General features: G+C 53.5%; 2 protein-coding genes across 5 annotated transcripts; one reads left to right on the forward strand and one right to left on the reverse strand.

Moving 5' to 3' along the window:
- The first annotated feature begins 3,411 nt into the window (after window positions 1-3,411).
- On the forward strand, window positions 3,412-10,131 carry MAPK7 (mitogen-activated protein kinase 7). 4 transcript variants are annotated; one of them, XM_053892617.1, is made up of 7 exons: window positions 3,412-4,618; window positions 5,185-5,421; window positions 6,323-6,488; window positions 7,113-8,191; window positions 8,299-8,948; window positions 9,366-9,499; window positions 9,646-10,131. In XM_053892617.1, the coding sequence occupies exons 2-7, from the start codon at window positions 5,190-5,192 to the stop codon at window positions 9,797-9,799; spliced, it is 2,415 nt and encodes an 804-aa protein (XP_053748592.1). In that variant the 5' UTR covers window positions 3,412-4,618; window positions 5,185-5,189; the 3' UTR covers window positions 9,800-10,131. The 4 variants fall into 4 exon arrangements, with proteins under 4 accessions (XP_053748592.1, XP_053748589.1, XP_053748590.1 ...); XM_053892614.1 differs by lacking the exon at window positions 3,412-4,618 and adding an exon at window positions 4,708-4,892; XM_053892615.1 differs by lacking the exon at window positions 3,412-4,618 and adding an exon at window positions 4,708-4,892 and having other exon boundaries at window positions 5,188-5,421.
- A 122-nt stretch (window positions 10,132-10,253) lies between these two features.
- MFAP4 (microfibril associated protein 4) lies at window positions 10,254-13,503 on the reverse strand. The gene is made up of 6 exons (XM_053892618.1): window positions 13,394-13,503; window positions 12,987-13,065; window positions 12,591-12,745; window positions 12,002-12,098; window positions 11,721-11,903; window positions 10,254-11,330 (listed from the first exon to the last, which is right to left on the reverse strand). Exons 1-6 carry the CDS (start codon window positions 13,397-13,399, stop codon window positions 11,083-11,085), a joined length of 768 nt encoding a protein of 255 aa, XP_053748593.1. The 5' UTR covers window positions 13,400-13,503; the 3' UTR covers window positions 10,254-11,082.
- Between the last annotated feature and the right edge of the window lie 11,368 nt (window positions 13,504-24,871).

A 24,871-nucleotide genomic window follows, 5' to 3' on the forward strand; every position in this document is an offset into this window, starting at 1 on the left:
GACAGGAAGCCATCAAAATCCTAGAAGAGAAAGCAGGCAAAAACCTCTTTGATCTTGGCCACAGCAACTTCTTACTCAACACATCTCCAGAGGCAAGGGAAACAAAAGCAAAAATGAACTACTGGGACCTCATCAAAATGAAAAGCTTCTGCACAGTGAAGGAAACATCAGCAAAACTGAAAGGCAACCAAAAGAAGGGAGAAGATATTTGCAAACAACATATCAGATAAAGGGTTACTATCCAAAATCTATAAAGCACTTTTCAAATTCAACACCCAAAAAACAAATAATCCAGTGAAGAAATGGGCAAAAGACATGAATAGACACTTCTCCAAAGAAGACATTCAGATAGCCAACCGACACATGAAAAGATGCTCAACATCACTCAACATCAGGGAAATACAAATCAAAACCACAATGAGATACCACCTTACACCTGTCAGAATGGCCAACATTAACAACTCAGGCAACAGCAGATGTTGGTGAGGATGTGGAGAAAGAGGATCTCTGTTGCACTGCTGGTGGAAATGCAAACTGGTGCGGCCACTCTGGAAAACAGTATGGAGGTTCTTCAAAAAACTAAAAATAGAACTACCCTATGACCCAGCAATTGCACTACTAGGTATTTATCCAAGGGATACAGGTGTGCTGTTTCAAAGGGACACATGCACCCCCATGTTTACAGCAGCACTATCGACAACAGGCAAAGTATGGAAAGAGCCCACATGTCCATCGATGGATGAATGGATAAAAAATGGATAAAAAAGATGTGGTGTATATATATATATATATATATATATATATATATATATATATAATATTATATATTATAAAATATATAAAATATATATAAAATAAAATAATAAATATATAATATAATAAAAAATAATATATAATATATAATATATATAATATATATATAATAATAATATATAAGAATATATAAATATTATATATATATTATATATATATATAAAATGGAGTATTACTCAGCAATCAAAAAGAATGAAATCTTGCCATTTGCAACTACATGGGTGGAACTGGAGGGTATTACGCTAAGTGAAATTAGAGAAAGACAAAACTCATATGACTTTACTCATATGAGGACCTTAAGAGATAAAACAGATGAACATAAGGGAAGGGAAACAAAAAGAATATAAAAACGGCGGGGGGGGGGGGACAAAACATAAGAGACTCTTACATATAGAGAACAGACAGGGTTACTGGAGAGGTTGTGGGAGGGGGGATGGGCTAAATGGGTAAAGGACACTAAGGAATCTACTCCTGAAATCACTGTTGCACTATATGCTAATTTGGATGCAAATTTAAAAAAATTAAATTAAATTTTAAAAATAAATAAAATTAAAGTTAAAAAATAAATTAAAAAAACAGGAATGAAGTTCTGATAAATGCTGCAAGGATGAACCTTAGAAAAACATTGTGCTAAGTGAGAGAAATCACACACAAAAGATCACATATTGTTAGTTGAGAATAGGCAAATCCAGAGAGACAGAAAAGTAGATGAGTGGTTGCCAGGAGCTGGGGAGGGGAAATGAGGAGCAACTCCTGAAGGAGCTCTTTTTGGGGTGAGAAAAAAGTTCCAAAATTAGGTGGTGGTTGCACAATTTTTATGAACATAATACTAAAACCCACTAAATTGTACACTTGTAATTTTTTTCAAGTTTATTTATTTTGAGAGAGAGAGACAGACAGAGTGCAAGCAGGGGAGGGGGAGAGAGAGAGGGAGAGAGAGAATCCCAAGCAGGTTCCACGCTGTCAGTGCAGAGCCGGACACGGGGCCCGGACTCGTGAAACTGTGAGATCATGACCTGAGCCAAAGTCGGACACTGACTGAGCCACCCAGGCGCCTCGAGATGCTTTTTTCCTAAAGAAATGGTCAGTTGTGTCCGATGCAGCAGAGCTCAGTAAGGCAAAGACCGAAAAACATCCATTGGATTTGCCTATAGTTAGATAATTGATGACTTTTCCAGGACAGAGTCAGGGCCCAGTGAGGGTAGAGGCAAAGAAGGGAGCTCATAGTAGACGGAAAAGTAGATGAGAGGGGCACCCGGGTGGCTCAGTCGGTTAAGGGGCCGACTTCGGCTCAGGCCGTGATCTCACGGTTCGTGGGTTCGAGCCCCATATCAGGCTCTGTGCTGACAGCTCAGAGCCTGGAGCCCGCTTCCGATTCTCTGTGTCTCTTTCTCTCTCTGTCCCTCCCCAGCTCACACTGTTTCTCATTCTCAAAAATAAACATTAAAAAAAAAAAAAAAAGTGGATGAGAATCAGTTTTTGTCAGAGAATGTTGAATAGCCTATAACTGTATACCCAGCCTAGCTGAAGTTTTTATAGAGAGGTAATTAAAGTCTATGTATGACTCTCTTACGATACTTTGTTTTCTTCCTGAATCAGACAGGACCATCACACAGATGCCCACCCAGTCCCCTGACCACGTGAGTTTCTGTGTCTTGCTGTTTTATGACCCTCTACCTATACTGAAGGTCACTGCAGGCCTCATATTAGACATACTCGAGTTAGGGAAGATTGTCTACTGTGCCCCCTAAAGAAAGGCCATCCAAGTACTATTTTCAGACCTCAGTGACAGAAAATGTTCCCTTTCCTCAAGTACGGTTTATTAATATTCAGTGCAACAGTTAATATGGTTTTTTGTTATGCTGTGAGAAAAACCAGAAACAAATTCATAGTTCAACCTTAATTAACTGGGGAGACCCAGATGGGATCTTTATATGTCTGAATACTAGATAGCTATTTTTCCAGGGGCTGACCTAACACAAGTATGTTTTTCCTTGACTTTTAAAAGATGCAGTATCTACTTTTTCATTTTAATGTATGATCCCAATAAACCTCTTAAAATTCAGTGCTGGGGCGCCTGGGTGGCTCAGTCGGTTAAGCGTCGGACTTGGGCTCAGGTCACGATCTCACGGTTGGTGAGTTCGAGCCCTGCGTCCCGCTCTGGGCTGATGGCTCAGAGCCTGGAGCTTGCTTCCGATTCTGTGTCTCCCTCTCTCTCTGCCCCTCCCCCGTTCACGCTGTGTCTCTGTGTCTCAAAAATAAATAAACGTTAAAAAAAAAAATTTTTTTTTTAAATTCAGTGCTAAAAAAAAAAAGTATGGAAGAGTTACCAAGGGGCAGGAGCGGGGTGGGGGGGAACTGTCACCATTAAAGAGAAGGGGCTTCTGAGCAGCTGATAGTTTTTTTATCTGAATTCAATACAACTGTTGTGTTAAATTTGTGAAAACTGATTGAACTATACACTTACGTCTGACTTTCTGTACGTAAAAAGTAAACAAAACAAAACAAAACACAACAGTGTGGAATATAAACAAAACAAAGGTTTTAAGATTTTATTTTTTTAGCCTCTACACCCTACGTGGGGCTTGAACTCAGAGCCCTGAGATCAAGAGTTGGCACGCTCTACCAGCTGGGCCAGCCAGGCGCCCCAACAAAACAAAATTTTTAGGAAGAGTGTAGGGCTTGCCAAAATTCGTTTCTGGTCTGGATCCACTTTTCAGCCGCTAGTTAGTGAGGTAAGGAAGAGACCCTCTCTACCCGGCACTCGGAGTCTAACCATGGGGTTCCACCCACCGGTCATTGATCATTATTCAGGGCAGAGCCTGCGATCCTGTACTTCTCGCCTCCATATCGTTGTCTGAGCCCTTCCCTCTTCTCACTCCGCGGAAAGAGCCACCTTTGGAGTCCCTACTCCAAAGCCCTTTTCCTTACAGCACTACCTCGAGCTTCCTGAAAACCTTTCCTCCCCACCATGTTCATACTTGTCCCCGTGTCACCGCTGCCTCCTCCGCACTGAGCTTTTGAGGGATGGTGCTCGATGAGTATTTGCTATACGGACGAACGAACTACCGGCTCCGGAGTGGGGCGGGGCACCTGGATCCCAGTACTGCTTCCTCCCTCTCTGGGCTCGGCTGACCCGCGGGCTCCGCGGAGGGGTAGAGGCTGGACGCCCCGCTCGCTCTCCCCCTCAGCTCCGCCGCAGCCCAAAGAGCGGAGACCACCGCAGAACCACCGACGGAGAGAACACGCAGGAGGCCGGGAAAACCCGAGCGGACGCCCGGGGACTCCGGAAGCTGGGCGGACGACCAACCACCGGAAGTCAGTGGCGGCTTCAGGCCGGCCGCTCTAGAATCCCAGAGGCCCAGGGTCTCTGTGGTTGGACGCGTCGGATCAACCCTATAGTTTTGGTGGCGCATTACCAAGAGCCGAGCTCCCAGCCGATCGGGAAAATGAGGGGGTGGTGCATAATTCCTCGGGCGATGGGGACTGATAGAGGGAAAGGGGCCTAAGAAGGGTGATTTCATGAGCCGACCGAGAAGGTGACAGATCCACGCACCTCAGCCCTTCCAGCTCCCGGGACCAGAGGTGACTAGCGAGCAAAGCGCCGGATGGCAGTGCGCGCGCACGCACGGGGACGTTGCCTTCCATTCACGCGGCGCCCGGGGCTACTACTGCGCATGCGTCAGAAGACGGCGCTGGGCGGAGGGTGCACCCCTGCGAAGCGCCGAGAGCCCTTTGGGCGGCTCCCTCGGGCAAGCTGGACAGCGGCGCGCGCGCGCGGGCGGAGGCGTGGCTTCCTCTGCAGGTGGGTTCGGATTGGACGCAGCCAGTAGAAGGGGTGGGAACCTCCTCAGAGACCGCCCAGCGATTGGCTAGAGGCTGGAGGGAGCGTGGTCTTGGGAGGCGGGGCGGGGGGACCGGCTGGGCAGAGCACGACGCTGAGGTGGTGGCGGCGGCCTTAAACAAGTGAGCGAGCGACTCTTTTAGTACCCCTCCACGGGGGACGGGAGACCGGGGAGGCAGGGGGCACCGGCGACCTCCGAAGGCCCCGAGGAGGTGTCGGAGTGGGGCGCCATTCGGTGAGTGTTGACCGAGAAAAGCGAAGTGCCCCGCCCCTCCCTTTCTTCCTGGACCGCGCCTGGCGGCGCCTCCCCCACCTCCCACCCTGCGTTCCACCCCGGACCTGAGCTCTGGGTTCCAAGTCCGGGTGTGGGACGACGACTGCGTGCCAGCCGCTCTCTTTCGCTCCCTACCTGGCCCCCGTCGGCTTGGGGAACTTGGTAACTCCCTGGTACTGCTCCCCAGCCTCATAGAGGGGAAACTGAGGCCTGGGAGGGCGGCGGGCCCCTCCTCACCAGCGTCTCCGCACAGAAGCCATGGCCGAACCCCTGAAGGAGGAAGAAGGCGAGGACGGCTCTGGGGAGCCGCCCGGGCCGGTGAAGGCGGAACCCACCAACACCGCTGCCTGTGTAGCGGCCAAGAACCTGGCCCTGCTGAAAGCGCGCTCCTTCGATGTGACCTTTGACGTGGGGGACGAGTACGAGATCATTGAGACCATAGGCAACGGGGCCTATGGGGTGGTGTCCTCAGCGCGCCGACGTCTCACCGGTGAGCTTCCCTATCGTGAACCGCTTGCAGATCTGGAAGCCGGTTCCCTAGAGAGTGAGAAACCTGCTCCATCTCAAACAGCCAGGAAAGCTGGGATCTACATTCTGGCTGAAGGCAACAAATACCGATGAAGTGTCTTCTGGGGTGCCAGGCTCTGTGTTGGGCACAGTTCTCGGGAGCTGCCATTGGTGGTTTTGCCTATTTCTTTAGAAAAAAAAAAAAAAAAAATGACAATACCAGTTAGACCAGAATGGAGATCCCATCTTTGGTTTCTAAAAGAGAAGAGTGTTCCGGAGCCAGAGACTGGCGCAAGGAATTGGTGGTGGGATGGGTGAGGTCTGAGATGGAGAGAGAGTGTAGGTAGGGAGAACGAGCACAGGTTATTTAGAGTCAAGGCTCTGCTACTGATTAGCTGCACAACTAGCTAGTTACTAGCAGGTAACTAGGTTACTATGGGGGGTTATCATGTCCAACATTGAACTACTAGTATCTGTCTCAGGATAGATGTGAAGGGGAAATCTGATAATGTGTGCTTAGGACAAGGCTTGGCACATAGTAGGTTCTTGTTATAGGGTAGTTGTTATTCAGTATATGGTAACCGCATTCTAGAAGGGAGATGTTGGGGGGCCTGGGTGGCTCAGTGGGTTCAGCTCAGATCATGACCTCGCGGTTTTGTGAGCTGGAGCCCCGCACAGGGTCGTGTGCTAAAAGCCAGAGCCTGCTTCAGATCCTCTGTCCCCCTCTCTGCCTCTCCCCCACCTTTGCACACACTCTCTCAAAAATAAATAAAACACTAAAAAAAAAAAAAAAAAAATAGACGGGAGATGCTGAGAGTGGCCTTTTGCCAGTCTGCAGCCACTCTAAGGTACGTCATGGTATCTTCCTTTTCCCTGCTCCCCAGGCCAGCAGGTGGCCATTAAGAAGATCCCTAATGCTTTTGACGTGGTTACCAATGCCAAGCGGACCCTCAGGGAGCTGAAGATCCTCAAACACTTCAAGCACGACAACATCATCGCCATCAAGGACATCTTGAGGCCCACGGTGCCCTACGGGGAGTTCAAATCTGTGTAAGGAGCAGGGATGGGAGAGAAAGGCAGAGGCGGGACCTTTTCTGAAGGCCGGGGCCATGTTGCTGAAGTTTCCGAAGGGCAGCTGAAGGCAGGCTGGGAAATGTCCCGTGATTCCAGGACCAGTGTCCCTTAGGCTTTTGCCCAGGACAACCGTGATTACTCGTGAAGAGTACAGACGTTACGGTTTTATGAAATCTCGGTATGTGGGATGGGAGACGTGGGACCTTCGTGAGATAACGTCACCCTTTTGTTCTCATAGCAGATATCACTGGTCAATCACAGAGCACTTTCTTAACAAAACCTGGGCAAGCCTGCGCAGTTTTCACATAGTCTTTCAAGCAGCCACACCAAACAGTGGAGACGGCCCCCAAACTAGACCTGTCGGCCAGCCCTGGTTTAGTCCAACCCTGGGGAAACTGGATCTAGACAGAAAAATGATTTAACTTCACTTGAGGTTATGGAAGAGTTGGAGAAGATCCTGACTCTTCATACCATGCCATTGGCCCCTGCAGAGTGCAAGGATGAGGCCATTACCTGTCGCGCTGGGAGGGAGTAGTGAGGCTCAGGCTGGGGCTGCCGCGCCGGCGAGGCAGCCATGCCCGTCTTTCTTGCCCCCTCTAGCTACGTGGTCCTGGACCTGATGGAGAGCGACCTGCACCAGATCATCCATTCCTCCCAGCCACTCACTCTGGAGCACGTGCGCTACTTCCTGTACCAGCTGCTTCGGGGCCTCAAGTACATGCACTCGGCTCAGGTCATCCACCGCGACCTCAAGCCCTCCAACCTGTTGGTGAATGAGAATTGTGAGCTCAAGATCGGTGACTTCGGCATGGCCCGCGGCCTGTGCACCTCGCCGGCTGAGCACCAGTACTTTATGACTGAGTATGTGGCCACGCGCTGGTACCGTGCTCCTGAGCTCATGCTCTCACTGCATGAGTACACGCAGGCCATCGACCTGTGGTCTGTGGGCTGCATCTTTGGTGAGATGCTGGCCCGGCGCCAGCTCTTCCCAGGCAAAAATTATGTGCACCAACTGCAGCTGATCATGATGGTGCTGGGTACTCCATCGCCGGCCGTGATTCAGGCCGTCGGGGCCGAGAGGGTGCGGGCCTATATCCAGAGCCTGCCGCCACGTCAGCCCGTGCCCTGGGAGACAGTGTACCCGGGCGCTGACCGCCAGGCCCTCTCACTGTTGGGGCGCATGCTGCGTTTTGAGCCCAGCGCCCGCATCTCCGCAGCTGCTGCCCTTCGCCACCCCTTCCTGGCCAAGTACCACGATCCTGATGATGAGCCCGACTGCGCCCCGCCTTTTGATTTCGCCTTTGACCGTGAAGCCCTCACCCGGGAGCGCATTAAAGAGGCCATCGTGGCTGAGATTGAGGACTTCCACGCGCGACGCGAGGGCATCCGCCAGCAGATCCGCTTCCAGCCTTCCCTGCAGCCTGTGGCCAGTGAGCCTGGCTGCCCCGACGTTGAGATGCCCAGCCCCTGGGCTCCCAGCGGGGACTGTGCCATGGAGTCCCCTCCGCCAGCCCCGCCGCCGTGTCCGGGCCCGGCACCTGACACTATCGATCTGACCCTGCAGCCACCCCTGCCCGCCAGTGAACCAGCCCCTCCGAAGAAAGAGGGCGCCATCTCAGACAACACCAAGGCGGCCCTCAAAGCTGCCCTGCTCAAGTCCTTGCGGAGCCGACTCCGAGGTGCCTTGTGGAGGCAGCGGCTGGCCAGGGAGTGGGGCTGCAGAGGGGGTACTCCCAGCTTGGACAGGCCACAGACTCTTACCCTCCCCCTGCCAACTTCTCTGCAGATGGCCCCAGTGCTCCTCTGGAAGCTCCTGAGCCTCGGAAGCCGGTGACAGCCCAGGAGCGCCAGCGGGAGCGGGAGGAGAAGCGGCGGAGGCGGCAGGAGCGAGCCAAGGAGCGGGAGAAGCGGCGGCAGGAGCGGGAGCGCAAGGAGCGGGGGGCCGGGGCCTCTGGGGGTCCCTCCACTGATCCCCTGGCTGGGCTGGTGCTCAGTGACAATGATCGCAGCCTGTTGGAGCGCTGGACTCGCATGGCCCGGCCCCCGGCCCCCACACCGGCCCCGCCCCACGCCCCAGTCCCGGCCCCCACCCCAGCCCAGCCCACCAGTCCTCCGGCTGGCCCCCCACCGCAACCTGCAGGCTCCACCTCTGGCCCCCCACCGCAGCCTGCTTGCCCACCCCCTGGCCCTGCTCCCCACCCTGCCAGCCCTCCGGGGCCCGTCCCTGGCCCTGCTCCACTCCAGAATGCCGCCTCTAGCCTCCTGGCTCCCCAGTCGCTTGTGCCACCCGCTGGGCTGCCTGGCCCCGGCTCCGTAGGTGTTCTGCCTTACTTCCCATCTGGCCCGCCCCCTCCAGACCCCGGAGGGGCCCCTCAACCCTCCACCTCAGAATCGCCCGATGTCAACCTGGTGACCCAGCAGTTGTCCAAGTCACAGGTGAGAGGCGAGGCCCGGGCTGTGGGCTCTCCTGGATCTGGGCCCAGGGAAGATGGGTCTGGGGAGTCCTTGCTGTTTGGTGGGGATGGGGGATAGGAGAGTCTTTGGTGTATCTTTATTCCATGAAAACTGAGTGGCAGATGGGGCTTATCTCTGAACTTGTGCTCTTGCTCTTAGACGAAGCGTAATGCCAACAAGCAGGCTGTCGGGGGACAAATAAGATGCTTCCTGGGAAGAGGGCTTGGACCAAGCTGGTCCCTAATTAGCACTCGATGATTGTCAAGGATTGTCAAGGGTGGTGCTGTCATCTCCCACAGGCGTCCAGGCAGAGTCGCCGGCAGCATCAGGACGGACTTATGTAGACGTCTGTCCGCTCTTGATGGTGCCTGTGTCGTAACCTGCCATCATCCGTTGCAGGTGGAGGACCCCTTGCCCCCGGTCTTCTCGGGCACTCCGAAGGGCAGTGGGGCCGGCTATGGTGTTGGCTTTGACCTGGAGGAATTCCTAAACCAGTCTTTCGACATGGGCGTGGCTGACGGGCCACAGGATGGGTAAGATGGCAGGACCGAGCTTCTGGAATGGGCTGTGGGTAGGGTTTCCTGTTGGGGGAGGAGCTCGCCTGTGGGATGGGCAGGGAGCCAGCCTAGGCTAACAGTGCCTTTCCCCTCCACTCTCCCTGCTTCCCTTATCCCCGCAGCCAGGCAGACTCGGCCTCACTCTCGGCCTCCCTGCTTGCTGACTGGCTGGAGGGCCATGGCATGAACCCTGCCGACATTGAGTCCCTGCAGCGTGAGATCCAGATGGACTCCCCAATGCTGCTGGCTGACCTGCCTGACCTCCAGGAGCCCTGAGGCCCACGGCCCGTGCCTTGCTGCGGGGGGCAGACCCAGCTACAAGACTCACAGAAACGTCTCCAAGGGCTGGAGCCTTGGGCCCAGCAGCAGAAGCTTGGCTAGATTATTCTGCAGGTTCATCTCAGACACACTCTGCAGCCTTAAGCAGCCACCTGAGCCACCACCAAGCCATGGAAGGATCAGGAAACCTCTACTCCTTGAGCGATCCTTTTCAGTATTGTATTTTTATTATTATTATTATTATTATTATTATTATATTAATATTATTACACAGTCTTTTTGCCATCAAAATGAGGCCTGTGAAATATAAGGTTCCCTTTAGTGCCTAACTCTAGGTGTCTTTTTGGAGTTGAGAGCAGGGTGTCATAAGTAGGGGAGCAAGGGGGAGCTGGGTCCCCCCATGTTTGGGGGCCGAGCAGACAACACTTGCATGCACAACAGCCAAAACCAGTTCATTCAGATCCTGAGGTTTATTGAGATCTTCACTCCCCACCTGCTTCCAGCCCCACAGGAGGTGGTCCTCTGCCCCCTCATGTGGTCAAACCTCAACCCTGGGGTGGGTGGGGGACCTTGTGTCTATGCCTACCGTGGTTGTACCTGTTTTCGAGTGGCATGCGGTAACTGTGCTGAAATACAGTTTTGGCATTGGGCTCTGGGGGCCGGGACAGGCAGGTAGGGGAAGCTGAGTATGACAGTGAGATGGGGCTGGGGGTCCATGGTGCTCACCGTTGGGGGATGAGTCGGTGGGAGGGAAGCGGAGGACGGAGATACTCGGAACGGTGCGGGGAGCGCCGGGCTGTGGCGGCAGTGGCCACACGTGGGTAGCCTGGCTCACGCCGTGGGTATCGGTCAGGCTACGCCAGCTCAGTCTAGCACACTAGGGTGGCTCCAGACCGAGGAGCCCGCGGTGAGGAAGCTGGCTGAGGTGGAATGCGGAAGCCCACAGCCGAGGAGAGCGGTTCGGCCTTTGGGGTAGGGCAGAGGCAAGGAAGAGTCTCGCGGAGCCCAGTCAGGTCTGGGCCGGGACGGCCGCGCCTTTCGGAGGAGGCCTGGGTCAGCTGCTGGCCGCGTGGCCTGTGACGAAGGGAACAGAGGCCTGGCCTGGAGATGGACACCCTGGGGGCGACGGGATCCGCTGGGGCGAGAGCCGCGAGATCCCCTGTGAGAAGCAGGTGCTAAGAGAGCAGTAGGCAGGGGTGAGGCCAGGGCGCAGAGGGAGCACTCATGGAAACCTGGAGCAGCTAGGAGGGGGAACTCGGGGCCTGACAGGGGCCAGCCCCTCAGGCCCGGCGGATTTTCATCTCGGTGCGCTTGAGGGAGTAGTAGAAGCCCTTCCACTGGGCCCAGTTGATGCCATTAGCATAGGAGAGGTGGGAGCCGCCCAGGTAGAAGCCGTTGAGGTTGGCGAAGTGGCAGCTGCGGAACCAGAAGGCTCCCGAGGAGAGGGCTGCACAGTTCTGCACAAAGAGGTCCTGGTCCCGGTCGAAGGTGGAGAATTTCTGGCCGCTGTGGTAGGACAGGGAGTCGCCTGGCGGAGGGGAGGAGGGATGGGGCCACTGAGGCGGGGTGCAGGGCCCCGTGCTGGCAGGGACGGGGATGGCGGGGACGGGGGACGCTACGCGAGGCGTCACGTGGCAGCCTGGCGGGACGGGGCACCCTCCCTGAGTCCTCTGTTGGGTAGCTGTGCTCCTGCAGTGAAGGGAAACAGCTGCTCCCCGCAGCGCTGCCTGGAGTGAGGGGACGCGGCTTGTCCCAGGGCCGAGGCCCAAGCTGGGTGGGAGCCAGCAGGGCCCTTTCGGGCCAAGCGGGGAGGGAGGGGCCCAGAAGGGGCTGGGAGCCAGCTGGGCAGTGCCAGCCCTGCCTTCTCCCCGCCTCCCCCCCCCCCACAGCCCCTTGTTAGGGCGGCAGCAGGGGGTACCTGCCCCGCCGTCCTCGAAGCCTGCCACGTAGAGGGTGTAGCCATCCTCCTCAGCACTGACCGCGTTGGGCGAGATGGAGAATTCGGCGTACTTGGCCGAGGCCGTGTTGTTCTCAAAGTCCTCCAGGTCCACTCGTAGCTCGTACTTCTGCTTCAGCGTCAGGAGGTGCAGGTTCTGCAGCCCTGGGTAGGGGGTGGGGGTGGGGGGAGGGGCAGCTGCTCAGCAAAGCTCTGGCTCAGGGCGGCCCCCAGCCCACCGGACGCCCCTGCCCCCGCCTTACCCAGCCAGTACTCCCCGTCGGCACGGCCAAAGCCCAGCTTGTAGTCATTCCAGCCCCGGAAAAAACTCACGGAGCCATTGAATCTCTTCTGGAAAACCTGGAGCACAGAGGACAGGCCTGGACGATCAAGAGTCCAGGGGGTGGGGGCCTCACGCAGGCACGGACCCTGTGGTGCTGAGGGGCTTCGTTAAAGGACCAGACTGGGACCTAACACGAGGCACACGCTGGCACCAGGCCCCTCGGTGAGCAGCTCCCGAGTGCCAGGGAAGGGTTAAGAGGGGGAGTAAGTCGTTCTAGAGTTCAGGCAGCTGGCAGTGAGTTCCAGTGTGGGCTGTGTGACTTTGGGCAAATGACTTCACCTCTCTGGGCTCCAGTTCCTCTATAGAAGGTACCTTTCTCCCAGGATTATTGTGAGGATACAGGCACTAGCCTGCCTCAGGCACCTGGAATTCAGTGTTGGCGGCGCCTCACAAGCTACACCGCGGATATCATGACCCCATTAGAGATGACAAAACCGAAGCTCCCGGAGGTGAAGCTCGGTCACGCAGCCGGGGCAAGAACCTGGCCTCCGTTCCTTCCTCCCACTCACCGTCCACTTGCCGCCCCCGGTGGTCATGTCACAGAAGACAGGCACGGGCACGCTGGGGCCCGAGGGGTAGATGAGGTACACGCCGTCCTCCTGGTAGCCCTGGGCGTAGATGTCATCGCAGTCCAGGGGCTGCTGAAGGCAAAACTTCTCCAGAGCTGGGGGCAGGGGCGGGGAGGGTGAGGAGAGGAGACCAAGGCATACCCGGCACCCCGCAGCTTGCCCCCGTTCCTAGGGGCACAAGCAATCACGGCATTTCTTCCGGGGTGGGGCAGGGGGGATGCTCAAAGATCACCTCCACCTGCCCCGTGCTGTAGAGGAGGGGATGGCATCCCGGCTCCCAGAAATGACGGCTCAGAGTACTCTCTCCTCGCCCAGCCTGCTGGCCGGGCTGCTTACCGTCTCCCCGGATCCCAGAGGCCTGGGGGGCGCAGGGGGGTGTGGAGAGAAGCAGCAGCAGCGGCAGGGCCAGGAGGGCCTGGGACAGGACGACAGGGTCACCTCACTGCAGCCCCCCCCCACCCCCACCCCCCGCAACCAGCCCCAGAGCTCCTTGCGTTCTCTGCACCGGTCCCTCAAGCAGACCACCCCCTGCCAGGAGCCCCTTGCCTTCCCCCTCTGGCCCCTCTTTCCCCGCCAGAGGAACACCACGCTCTGGGACAGGCCCGGGGCCTCACAGCTTAAGAGTCTCCCCTGGATCACAGGAATGTCCTGTGCCTTCATAGCCCCCTCTCTGGTAAGGGCCCTCTTCCCCCAAGGGGGCTCGGGCCCCCGGTGCCGTGAGTCCCCTGCCCCGGGCCCGGTACCTTCATGCTGCCAGTTCAGCTCGGAGCGGCTGGGTGTCTGCTGCCCCAGACTGCGCCCCAGACTGCACCCGCCCAGAGTTATGTGCTGGGCCCTGGCCAGCCGCCCTGGCCCCGCCCCCTGTAGCTGCAGAGCCCCCCTCACCCCTCCCCGGCTCTGAACCAGCATCTGCTTTCATGGTCAGGGGGGCCAGGGGATGTGGGGCCCGGGCCAGGGGACCACCTGCGTCTCATTAGGCCTGTCAGGGGTAGATTACTGGGGAGTTCACTCCCTGCTGAGTCACCCCGCTCCCTGGAGCCCCTCTACCACCCACCCCCTGGACCTGGTACCCCCAGCCCATCCCCTGCTTCCCAATGTCCCCCCCCCCCCCAACACACACACCCCCCAGATGTCTGTTTATTTTCTTCCCCGGCCTGTGTTTCATCAGCCTTTGGGGGAAGGCTAAGGAGTGGTGGGGAGGGTGTGGGCATGCCTGGGTTCTGGGGAGGGGAGGCCCGTTATGGGGGAGCAGAGGGCTGGAGAGGCAGCTTAGGAGCTCCTGATGTGGGAGCCTGTCTGGGGCTGGAGGGGGATAGGGGCAGCGGGGGCCAGGCCGTCTCCTGGCAGGGCTGGGACATTTCTGAGCCATGAGCACAGCCTGCAGGCGTCCAACTGCTGTCTGCCCCAGCTCAAGCCAGGGCCCCTCTCCAGCCCCCTCCCAGCCCCCCTTGCTCTGGCCCCTCAGGCCCCCTCCTTTCCCCTCCCACAGTGTTCCCAGGGGATCCGTCTGACTCCTGCACTGAGCGCACTGAGCGAGGGGCCTCTTGTTCTCTTCACCTCACCCCACCCCCCTTCCTTCTCCCAAACCTTTTACCTCAGCCCCCATCCCACCTCAGCCTCCCCACTAGACCCCTCTTAAGTAGTGTCTCATTTTCTCAGCCCTGAAAGCCTGCCTCTTGCCTCCTCGCCCCCATTGAGCCCGGGTGTCCTCCTGTCCGCCTCCCAAGCATTCCTGGGGCCCACCTGCTCCTTTCTCCATTTAGGTTCCAGGCGTCCTTCGAGCCCTCCCAGGTGCTCGTCACCCCCAGCCTCTTCATGGATGCCCCTGCTTCCGTTCCCTCCCCTTCCTTCCATCCTCTGCACAGGCTGCCAGCACAATCTTTCTGGAGGGCTGCTTTGTCATCACCTGTTTAAAGCCTCTGGTGGTTCCCTATCGCCTCAGGGCTGAGACTGTTGCTCACCTTGGACTTGAGAGGAATTTTAAGTCCCGGCTTAGACTTACCTTAAGGACGTCATCCCCTGACTGCCTGTGACTCCTCAAGTACAATCTGGCCACACCAGATTTCTCGCCGTGGAGCTCCCCCCTCCGCCCCCTTTGCCCACTCAGTTGTTCCTTGAGGGGCCCACCCGGTAGAGTCTTCTCTACCAGGTCACGGGTGCAAACGGGCCAGGTCAGTGTCATTCCTGCACGCTTTGCACACATCACAGACTGGCATGTGTGTTCGGTCACAGATCAAATATCTTTTGAGCACCCACTTTGTGCTGGCTGTTGGGGACACAGTTTCTGCCCTTAAGGAGTGGCAAACACCGGCATTAGCTCATTGCAGATGTTAACGTGGTTATACAGGAGCCTCTGTGGAGTGGATGAACAAATGAGGTATCCAGAGGCACAGAGTAAGAAAGGGCTCTGGCCCAGGTCCCCTCTCCTAAGTCAGTAAGCCCCTTGGATGAGCCCAGTTGGCTTCCTTGACTTCGGCTGTGTAATTGCCGGTAAGAGTTGTCTCTCCCCCTAGCTGTGTCGTGCCCTGGAGCCAGGTTGCCAGCTTTCAGATCCCGGCTGTGCCACCTGTTAGCTGGGAGACCTTGGACAAGTGCTCTCTGCTTCAGTTTCCCCCTTTGTAAAATGAGGATAGTAATAGTATCTCCTTCCCAGGGCTGTGCTAAGAAGTAATCTATAACAAGTGCCTATATACCATATGCCACGATACCCACGATGCGTGACTCTACCTACAATCGGTAAGTAAGAAATTTTAGTTATCATCGTTAACGTCACAATTGTGATCTCAGGTGAACGGTGTGCCTTCCATGTGATTTTTATCCTTGCCTGTGGAAGAGATAGTTGCCTGCCTCTCCACACCCTCCATCGTTCCCTCAGTCCTTTGTAAAGTCAGGGAGCTACTCCGTCTTCCTGCCGTTTGCCCTGTTGCCGGGCACGATGGCTGGAGCTCCAGCCACCTCTTTGGCCAGTGAGGATGAGGCCCCGTCAAGGGATGGCAGAAGGTGGGTGTGTCTGGCTGGCTCATTCGGTAGAGCATCCAACTCTTGACCTCGGGGTTGTGAGTTTGAGCTCCACGTTGGGTGTAGAGAGCACTCAAAAAAGAAAAAAAAAAAGAAGAAGAAAAAAGAGAGAGAGAGAGATGGTGGAGCATGATCAGGGAGGAGTTGGGTCCCTCAGGACTTCGTGGAGTGGGTCCAAGGCCAAGCTCTGGACTGCCCTTCCCTAAGCCTCATTTACGTGCGAGAGAAAGAAACTTTTATCTAGCTTAAGCCTCCGTTGTTTTTCTCCTGTTACACACAGCTGAATCTAATCCTAATACATCTCTCCTTTCAGCAAATGCCAGCTAATTTTAGCACAGGCTACAAATAGGAAAATCATGAAAAATCAGTCATCAAAACAAATAATAAAATATGTAGTAGAATACAACTAATAAAAAAAAAAGTAGGCAGAAAAAATTAAGCAGGGAGGCATCAGTCATATTTTGCCTTTTTTTTTTTTTTTTAACTTCACAAGAACATATGTAGGTGTGGCAAAGCAGGCACTCTGTTCACTGGATGTGGTCGGGAATTCGTTGAACCTTCCAGAGAAAGAGGCTTGGTACATACCAAGAGTCAGGGACACCTCTCTGAAGCTGCCGTCTGAAGGAAATACTCTGACATTTGACAAGGCACGTGTACTGGTCAGTGGGCATATTCGTGGGCCGCCCACCGTGGGAACCTTCTTCCCGTGTTTGGGGGATTCCCCCCCCCCCCCCCCACACCTGGAATACCTGTGCTTGCTCTCCCAGCCTTCCTTGCGGTTCTGTTGAGGGCACCTGACCTCGGTTCAGCCAACCAAAAGCATTGCCCTGGGCTTTGTTTAGGGAGAGCTTGGTTTAAGAAGCAAGAGATTGAAGAATTCACTCTTGGGGCGGTAGTGACCCCCGAGGCATCTGACTTCTGGTCCTCTGGCTGGTTGGTGGTGGCGTTGCAAGCACGGTGCTGAGTCACATAGGCTCTGGCTCGGGCTGCAAAGCCCTGAGCTTGGTTCTCAGCACCTCTTGGCAATTGGTTTTCTGTGCCCACGATCTGCTTGAAAAAGACCCCTTCTCATGAGTGAAGATGTTTACATTAGGGCTTTTTCACGGCCAGCAGCAGACGCCAACCCTGACCAACTTTGTTGGAAGGCTTTCGGGGCCTTGGAATTGTGGAGAACTAGCAAGACTGGGGACCAGTGGTTGCTCAGGCTGCTCCAAGGTCCTCAGTGGTGGTCTTGTAGTGGGGACAGTCTGTCAGGGTGGCGCTGCTCCCTGGACAGGCCGGGTCTTGGTCAGCCTGCGAGCCAGGAGGTGGGGAGCACCCGTCCCACTGGCCTTGCTTCGGTCGCTTGCCTACCCACTTGGCATTTGCCCCTCCACCTCCTCATCACTGGGTTCCCGTGGCCCCTGGCTTCTGGCTGGTTTCGGCCAGTGGGAGGCACCAACAGGAGGTGGAAGAAGAGGGAGGTTGGGGTGTTTGTCCCTGGCTCCCACCCTGCCTAGGACTGTGGTTTCAGCAATGGCTGTGCCCGCCTCCCCACCTCCAATTATAGCTCTTGCCATAACCCCCTTCACTGGCCCTGATAACTCCATATCTTCCCCTTACCCCTGCCGCCTGGGATGCTAAGGCCCCCACCACTGCTAGTCCCAGGGTGGCTTCCTTAATGCCCAACGCCCAAGTAAGTAGTCCATTAAATTCCCTTACAAACAAAAGCTGAGGCTGCCTTTGTTTCTTGCCAGGACCCTGACGGACACCAGGGCTTTCTTAGGTTTTGTTCTGAAAGCCCAGCTCCCGTGGACTGTCTTAAGACAACAGCCAAAGACAAGACCCCCACACTGTCTGTGGGTGCCGGGCATCGTGTCTCCATAGGACTTTCCTAACTGCTCCTCGGCTCATCACCCGGCCTTCAGCCTGAACCGGGAGAGGGCTGAGGAGGGGAGTTTTTGAAGGGAACTCCTAGGAGCAGAGGGCACTCAAGGAGGGGAGAGGGTGTGTCCCCCAACTCGGGCCATGCGAGGGGGCTCCAAGAAGGGTGAGGCTGCCTGTAGGAGAGACCCTGGCTGAGCGGCTGCAAAGGGCCGCTACTGCAGCAGGGGGAGGGGCTGTTGGGAAGAGGGCTGGGGCCCTCAGGGTCACTGGCAGGACAAGGATGTAGTGTCCCTTGAGCACCTCTAGGACACATCAGGCATCCTTTAATCCCTATGTAGGCAGCTGCGGACAGACATGACTTTCAGCCCTCCTGGAGCTAGAGGGGGAAAAAATGACAACGTGAAATGATGAGCATAGTGAAAAAGAAAGCAGAGGAGGGGTGGGAAGGAAGGCCATGGTGAGAAGGGGTGACGGCTGACTCGGGGTCCCAGGTCCGCCGTCGCTTTTGTGGTGGGGGACGCTTCCCTCCCCGTATTTTCCCTCTTTGTCAAGGGGGCAATGAGGAAGCACTTGGTGCCTCTCCCCGCTTTTCTTGGTAGTTTGGGGCAAGTTCAGTTGATGGAGCTCAGAGGGTGGCCAAGAGTAAAGCAGGTTGGAGATGCGGAGGGAATCGAATGCCAGGCCAGGTCACTCGAAGCGGACCCTGAGGCCTTTGGAACTGGGGTGTGTTGAGGCATGATCTTGCGTCTCCTGTTTGCCCCCTGGGATTTATGTAACCTGGGGGCTTGATTTTATTTTGGTGGGAGAGAGGTGTGCATGCTGCCTACCAGGGAAAACATACAGGTGATAGGTTGGTCTTCCTTTCTTAAAATAAAGGAGGGGCGCCTGGGTGGCTCAGTCGGTTAAGTGTCCGACTTCGACTCAGGTCGTGATCTCATGGTTCGTGAGTTCAAGCCCCACGTCAGGCTCTGTGCTGACAGCTCAGAGTCTGGAGCCTGCTTCAGATTCTGTGTCTCCTCCTCTTTCTGACCCTCCCCTGCTCGCTCGCTCTCTCTGCCTCTCAGTAATAAATAAACGTTAAAATTTTTTTAAAAAATAAAATAAAATATGATAAAGGAATGCATAGGCATAGTTGGGAAAAAGGTGTGCTGAAAGGCCCTTCCTTGAAAAACAGCATTCCCACCCTGGTGTTTGAGTCCTTCTGGTGGGTCTTTTTCCGTTTCATTGTGTGGCCACTTGGGGGCCCTTCCACACTGGAGGCTGTGTCCTCATTCTGAGAATGTTCGGCTCTGTTGCCTGTTCTCCATTTTCTCTGTTCTCTCTCTTTTTAGCTTTAAAAATGTTATTCTTGAGTAATCTCTGCACCCAGTGTAGGGCTCAAACTCATGACCCCAGGATCAAGAGTCTCACGCTTCACCGACTGAGTCAGCCAGGCACCCCTCTGTTCTCTTTCTTATAATTTTACTAGTTAGATGCTGGACCTCCCAAATCAATCCTGTATTTGTTCTTATCTTTTGTCTGACGTTTTTCATCTCTGTGTTTTTAATTCTAATTTCTGGAGCACACCCTTAATGTCCAACATTCCTATTGACTACAATATTAGCTTTTCATGTTATTTTTATTTTCCAGGTCCCTCTTGTTTTAAGGCTTTATTTGGGGTATAATTTACATATCATAAAATCTACCCGCTCCTTTAAAAAATATAGTCTTTATTTTATTTTAGTTATTTTTTTTAAGAGAGGGGGGTGCAAGTGAGCAAGGGAGCAGAGAGAGAGAGAGAGAGAGAGAGAGAGAGAATCCTGTGAGGGGCAGACAGAGAGAGAGGGAGAGAGAGAGTGGGGCTCACCCAAAGCAGGGCTTGTGTTTTACCCAGAGTGGGGCTCGTGCTTACCCAATGTTGGACTTGAACTTGTGTGAGATCATGACCTGAGCCAAAGTCAGATGCTTAATGACTGAGCCACCGAGGGTGCCCCAGTAGTCTTTATTTTTTAGAAGACTTTTACGTTCATGGCAAAACTGAGAGGAAGGTACCGAGGTTTCCTATGTAGCCCCTGCCCCCACACATGCACGATCATCGTCCCCTAGCAGAGTGGGACATTTGTTACAGTGGGTGAACCTTCACTGACACATCATTGTCACCGCAAGTCCATAGTTCATACAGGGCTCCCTCTCGGTGTTGTACATTCTATGGGTTTGGATGGATGTATAACCACATCCCACCACTAAGCATCATATAGAATAGTTTACTGCCCTAAGGACCCTCCATGATCCACAGATTCGTCCCCGTACCCCTCCGGCAACCGCGGATATTTCTACCGTCTCCATAGCTTTGACTTTTTCATAGTATCACGTAATTGGGATCATACAGTACGTAGCCTTCTCAGAGGAACCTCTCTGACTTAGTGATGCACATTTAAGGTTCTTCGCTGCCTCTCGTGGCTTGGTAGCTCGTTTCTTTGTAGTGCTGAATAATATTCCGTTGTCTGATGGACCACAGTGTACCCACTCACCTACAGAAGGACACCTCGGCTGCTTCCAGGTGTCGGCAGTGGTGAACGAAGCTGCTATGTTTGGGTGACTAGCAAGGAGTGTGGTCGCTGGGTCATATGATAAAGAGTACGTACGTTTAGCAATGTAAGAAACGGCTGAACTGTCTTCCCCAGTGGCTGCACCCCTTTGCACTCCCACCAGCAATGATTGAGAGTTCCCGTCGTGCCACATCCTTGCCAGCATTTGGTGTTGTCGGTATTTTGGCTTTTGTGGTTTTGTTGTCTTAATTTGCAATTCCCTAACGACATGTGATGTGGGGCCCCTTTCCACATGCTTACTTGCCATGTGCATGTCTTTTAAAAAACTTTTATTGTATTTTATTTTTCGAGAGCGACGGGGTGCAAGTGACTGAGGGAGGAGAGAGAGGGAGAGAACCTCACGAGGGACAGAGAAGCATGCTCACCCAAAGCGGGGCCCAAACTCACGAGATACGGAACTTGAACTCATGAACTGTGAGGTCGTGGCCTGAGCCGGTCAGATGCTCAACCAGCTGAGTCACCCAGCCACCTCATCTGCATGTGTTCTTTGGTGAGGCATCTCTTCAGATCTTTTGCCCATTTTTAAATCAGGTTGTTTTCGTGCTGTTGAGTCAATTGCTCCTTTTTAACGCATGCAATGTTTTTGGTTTTGCTTTGTTTTGTTGTGTTTTATGAATGTGCATCTTCTCTTCTTTGGAGATATCAGTCACAACTGTGAGGTTTTCTTCCGTTTCCTGAGTTATCTCTACTTCCTCCATTCTTTAAATGTTTACTTATTTTGAAGGAGAGTGTGCGTGTGAGCTGGAGAGAGGGGCAGAGAGAGAGGGAGAGAGAATCTTAAGTAGGCTCCATGCTCAGTGCAGAGTCTGATGTGGGGCTCGATCCCATGGCCACGAGATCATGACCCACGCCAAAATCAAGAGTCAGACATTCCACCGACTGAGTCAGCCAGGTGCCCCTCCTCCATTTTGCTTATTTGACTTGGTGGCCGTCTCATGTGTTTGAGGCTTTCTTCAAACACCTGCTGCTGATTTGTTCAAATTTGGGAGAAGGCTCTGGAACCTGTTAGGAAGCTCTGTGGACCCCGGTGGGGCTGGGCCTTGCTGTGGGTGACGGGTCAGAAGGTGTATCCTCCATAGAACAGGAAACCTCACTATAGTAGCACAACCAGTTGGAGGTATTTTGTTTCTGTTTTTCCACAAGAAAGAAACAAACTACAGAAATGGACAGAGCAGGGCTACTTGAGAAGCTGTAACTTTTTGCATTTCCTTCCTGTATTTTCGGTGGATTTTGGAAGGAAGAGGAAACGAATGTGAGAGATAAATCCACCAGATTTAACCACCCCCCCCCCCGGACTATTTGCGTATTTCGTTTGATTTTAAAGCATTTCTTGCTGTTGGCACAATGTTCTGCCTCCTATCAATGAAGAAGCTGATGCTCAAAGAGGTGGCGGCACCGGGGCTTGAACCTGAAGCCCGTTCTTTTCCCATGTTTCTGGGAGCCCCAAGAGATTTGTGATCCCATGGGACAGGAGGACATTAGGTACGTGGGACACGTGTGGGAGCAGGCCAGGCCACATTCAGTGAGGCCGTGGTTAGAGGGAGATCCAAGTATGGAGGAAGACAGAGACTCCCAGCCCATGGAGGGTGAGGAAGGCTTCTTAGGGCCCCAGGCGGCTGGCATGACACAGGCCCTTGCGGGTACACACAGCACTCTCCGTGGTGCCTGCCCCACAGTGCCTGGTCAGCCAGGTCCTGGCTTCTGTCGCTTTGTTTCCCGTACCTGCCTGCCCGTCAGCTCCCTGAGGACGGGAGCTGGCCCTGAGCCTGTCCCCTGGCACCTGGCAAACACTGGAGAGCCACCTTGAGGTGCTGATGGGCAGGGTGGGGGCAGCTTTCCCTCCAGATGCTAACACCTGCTAAAGGAAAGAAGTCTGGGTTCTGGGGTCCCAAGAAGGAAGGAGCAGAGCCATGGAGGGGTTTCCGGGAGGGGATGGGGAGTCCAAGGGCCTGGCGGAGGGAAGGGTGAGAAAGGGAGAGCTGGTGTTGGGGGTCAGCTCATAGCATAGGAGGGCTGTAAGCCTGGAGCAAAAGTGACGTCGCTTTGTAAACTGTGAAGTGCCCTCCGTATTCAAGAGCCTTCTTCCTGAAGATCGTTTGGTAAAAACAATAGAATCGGGCGCCTGGGTGCTCAGTTGGTCAAGTGTCTGACTTCAGCTCAGGTCATGCTCTCATGGTTCTTGAGTTCAAGCCCCGCGTCGGGCTCTGTGCTGACAGCTCGGAGCCTGGAGCCTGCTTCAGATCCTGTGTCTCCCTCTCTCTCTGCCCTTTCCCTGATCACGTCATATCTCTCTCTCTCAAAAATAAATAAACATTAAAAACATTTATAAATGAATTGGGAAATGGTTCCTCCTCCTTCCATTTTCCTGGGAGATATTGTATAAAATTCATGTTACTTATTCTTTAAAAGTTTGGTAGAATTCTCCAGTGAAACCCCTTGCTCCTGGAGATCTTTTCCTTCCTGAAAACATACTGTGTCACTTTCTTCTGCCTCCATGGCTTTTGAAGAGAAATTTGCTGTCATTTGAATTGTTTTCTCCTGTAGATATGTGTTGTTTTTCTCTGGCTGCTTTAAATATTTTTTTCTTCTCTTCAGTTTTCAGAAGTTTAATTATGAACTGTCTTGCCTAGAATTTGGGGGGGTTTGTCCTGTTTGAGATTTGCTCATCTTCTTTAATCTGTAGGTTTATGCCTCTTGTCAAATTTGGGAGGTTTTCAGCCATTATTTCTTTGAGTACCTTTTCTGCCCCTCCCTCCTCCTCTCCTAGGACTCCTATGACATAAATGTTAGATCTTTTGTTACAGTTACATGGGTCCCTGACTCTTAAATTTTTTTTTCCCATCTTTTTTTTCTGTGAGTTGTCACTGGTCTGCCTTTGTCCCATCCATTCTGCTGCTGAGCCCACCCACTGAGCTTTATATTTCTGTTATTGTATTTTTCAGGTCTAAGATTTCCATCTGATTCTTCTTTACAGCTTTTATCTTTTTTGGTGAGGCTTTCTCACCAAAGTGAGAAAAGTGAGGTTTTCATTTGTTTCAAGTGTGTTTGTAATTGCTTGTTGAAGCATTTTATCATGGCTGCTTTAAAATCATTTCAGGTAGTGGGGTGTCTGGGTGGCTCAGTTGGTTAGGCGTCCGACTTTCGGCTCAGATCGTGATTTCAAGGTTTGTGAGTTCAAGCACTGAGTCGGGCTCTGTGCTCACAGCTCAGAGCCTGGAGCCTGCTTCTGATTCTGGGTCTCTGTCTCTCTCTGCCCCTCCCCTGCTCATGCTCTCTCTGTCTCTCAAAAATAAGCATTAAAACTTTTTTAGGGGTGCCTGGGTGGCTCAGTCAGTTAAGCGTCCGACCTCAGCTCAGGTCATGATCTCGCGTTTCGTGAGTTTGAGCCCCGCGTCGGGCTCTGTGCCGACAGCTCAGAGCCTGGAGCCTGCTTCAGATTCTGTGTCTCCCTCTCTCTGCTCCTCCCTGACTCACACTCTGTCTCTCTCTCTCACAAATAAACATTAAAAAAAAATTTTTTTTTTAATCTTTTCAGGTAGTTCTAACATCTCTGTCAGCCTCTATTGATTGGTCTTTTCATTCATGGTGAGATCTTCCTGATTCTTGGTATTGAGACAGAGAAACTGGAGGGACCCCATGCAGAAAAGCTAATTTTTTTCTTTCCCCTTTTTCCTGCCCCTGTTCTCGCTATGACCTGCACCCCCACCTTACATATGCCTTGTAGAGCAGATAATGTATGTTCCCCTTGTGAGGGTCAGGGAGTTCATGATTTCTCCGGAGTCTCTCAGCACAATAGATAACATCGAAGGAGTGACCAAGTGACCTTTGTTCCTGGATTGCTGAGAGGACACGTGCACCTCCGTCTTCAGTAAAAAGACTCCCTCTTCTTTCTGAGTTTCCCAGACGCCCTGTCTGTCTCTGCACTCCCTCTACAACTTTCACAGGCTGTGTTCTCATTTCCTCTTGGCCCACGGTTGATTTCTGTGCCGTGCGAAGCCAATGACCCTCTTGGCCGGTCCGGTGGGACCCCCTCTGGGTCTGCAGACCACGCGTCAGTGTGATCAGTGATTTTTCAAACGAAACCTGGAAAATGTCTAGTTATGTTGTGAGACACTGCGTCCTATTTAAACCTATCTGAGCTGGCTTTCTCTGGCTCCCCTCTGGCAGGGAGAAAGGGGCACTGCCTCAGTATGCCCGGTGAGGGAGAAGTCCAGGTTTCTCGTTCTGCCTCATTGACAATGCCAGCAGGGGCTCCCTGAGACTGCTGGGCGGATCAGAGTTTTGGCTCCCCATGTGGCCTCTGTTAACACTTCATGGTCAGGGAGAGCACTTGTTTCCGGCTGGGAGGAAAGTCAAACCTCTCCACTTGGCCTTCTCTTGACAACAGCCAGGATGTCTGGTCTTTCCACCCAGTCTCCACTGGTATGAGTGGGGGTGGGGCTGCATCTTTTCTATGTTTCTGGCTGAAGTATTATTATCTAAAAGTTTCCTGACTTCAAAATAAAATAAAATAATAAAATAAAATTGTAAAAAAGGAAAGGAAGAAAGGAAAGGAAAGGAAAGAAAAGAAAAAAACGAAAGGAAAGGAAAAAGAAAAGGAAAAAGGAAAGGAAAGAAAAAAGAAAAAAGAAAGCTTCCTGACTTGCCAGGCTGTCCCTTTCCTGGGGTTTTGGCTAGAGAAACAGGCTTTTGTTGTTGTCGTTGTTCTTGTTTTTGTCTGTGCCCACTGGCATTTCCAGAATGCTTGCT

The sequence above is a fragment of the Panthera pardus genome, unplaced genomic scaffold, assembly GCF_024362965.1.
Source record: "Panthera pardus isolate Hobbes unplaced genomic scaffold, ASM2436296v1 HiC_scaffold_3, whole genome shotgun sequence".
NCBI classification, from domain to species: domain Eukaryota; kingdom Metazoa; phylum Chordata; class Mammalia; order Carnivora; family Felidae; genus Panthera; species Panthera pardus.

Bases quoted from the DNA above. Each gene is read 5' to 3' on its own strand.
- MFAP4 (XM_053892618.1), bottom strand. The intron at 12,099-12,590 runs GTGAGTGGGAGG...TCTGTGCTCCAG, and splicing joins CCGGGGGCGGCAAGTGGACG to GTTTTCCAGAAGAGATTCAA. The intron at 11,331-11,720 runs GTACCCCCTGCT...CCCCTCCGCCAG, and splicing joins CTTCGAGGACGGCGGGGCAG to GCGACTCCCTGTCCTACCAC.
- MAPK7 (XM_053892617.1), top strand. From the start codon at position 5,190: ATGGCCGAACCCCTGAAGGAGGAAGAAGGCGAGGACGGCTCTGGGGAG. The intron at 5,422-6,322 runs GTGAGCTTCCCT...CCTGCTCCCCAG, and splicing joins AGCGCGCCGACGTCTCACCG to GCCAGCAGGTGGCCATTAAG. The intron at 9,500-9,645 runs GTAAGATGGCAG...TTATCCCCGCAG, and splicing joins GCTGACGGGCCACAGGATGG to CCAGGCAGACTCGGCCTCAC.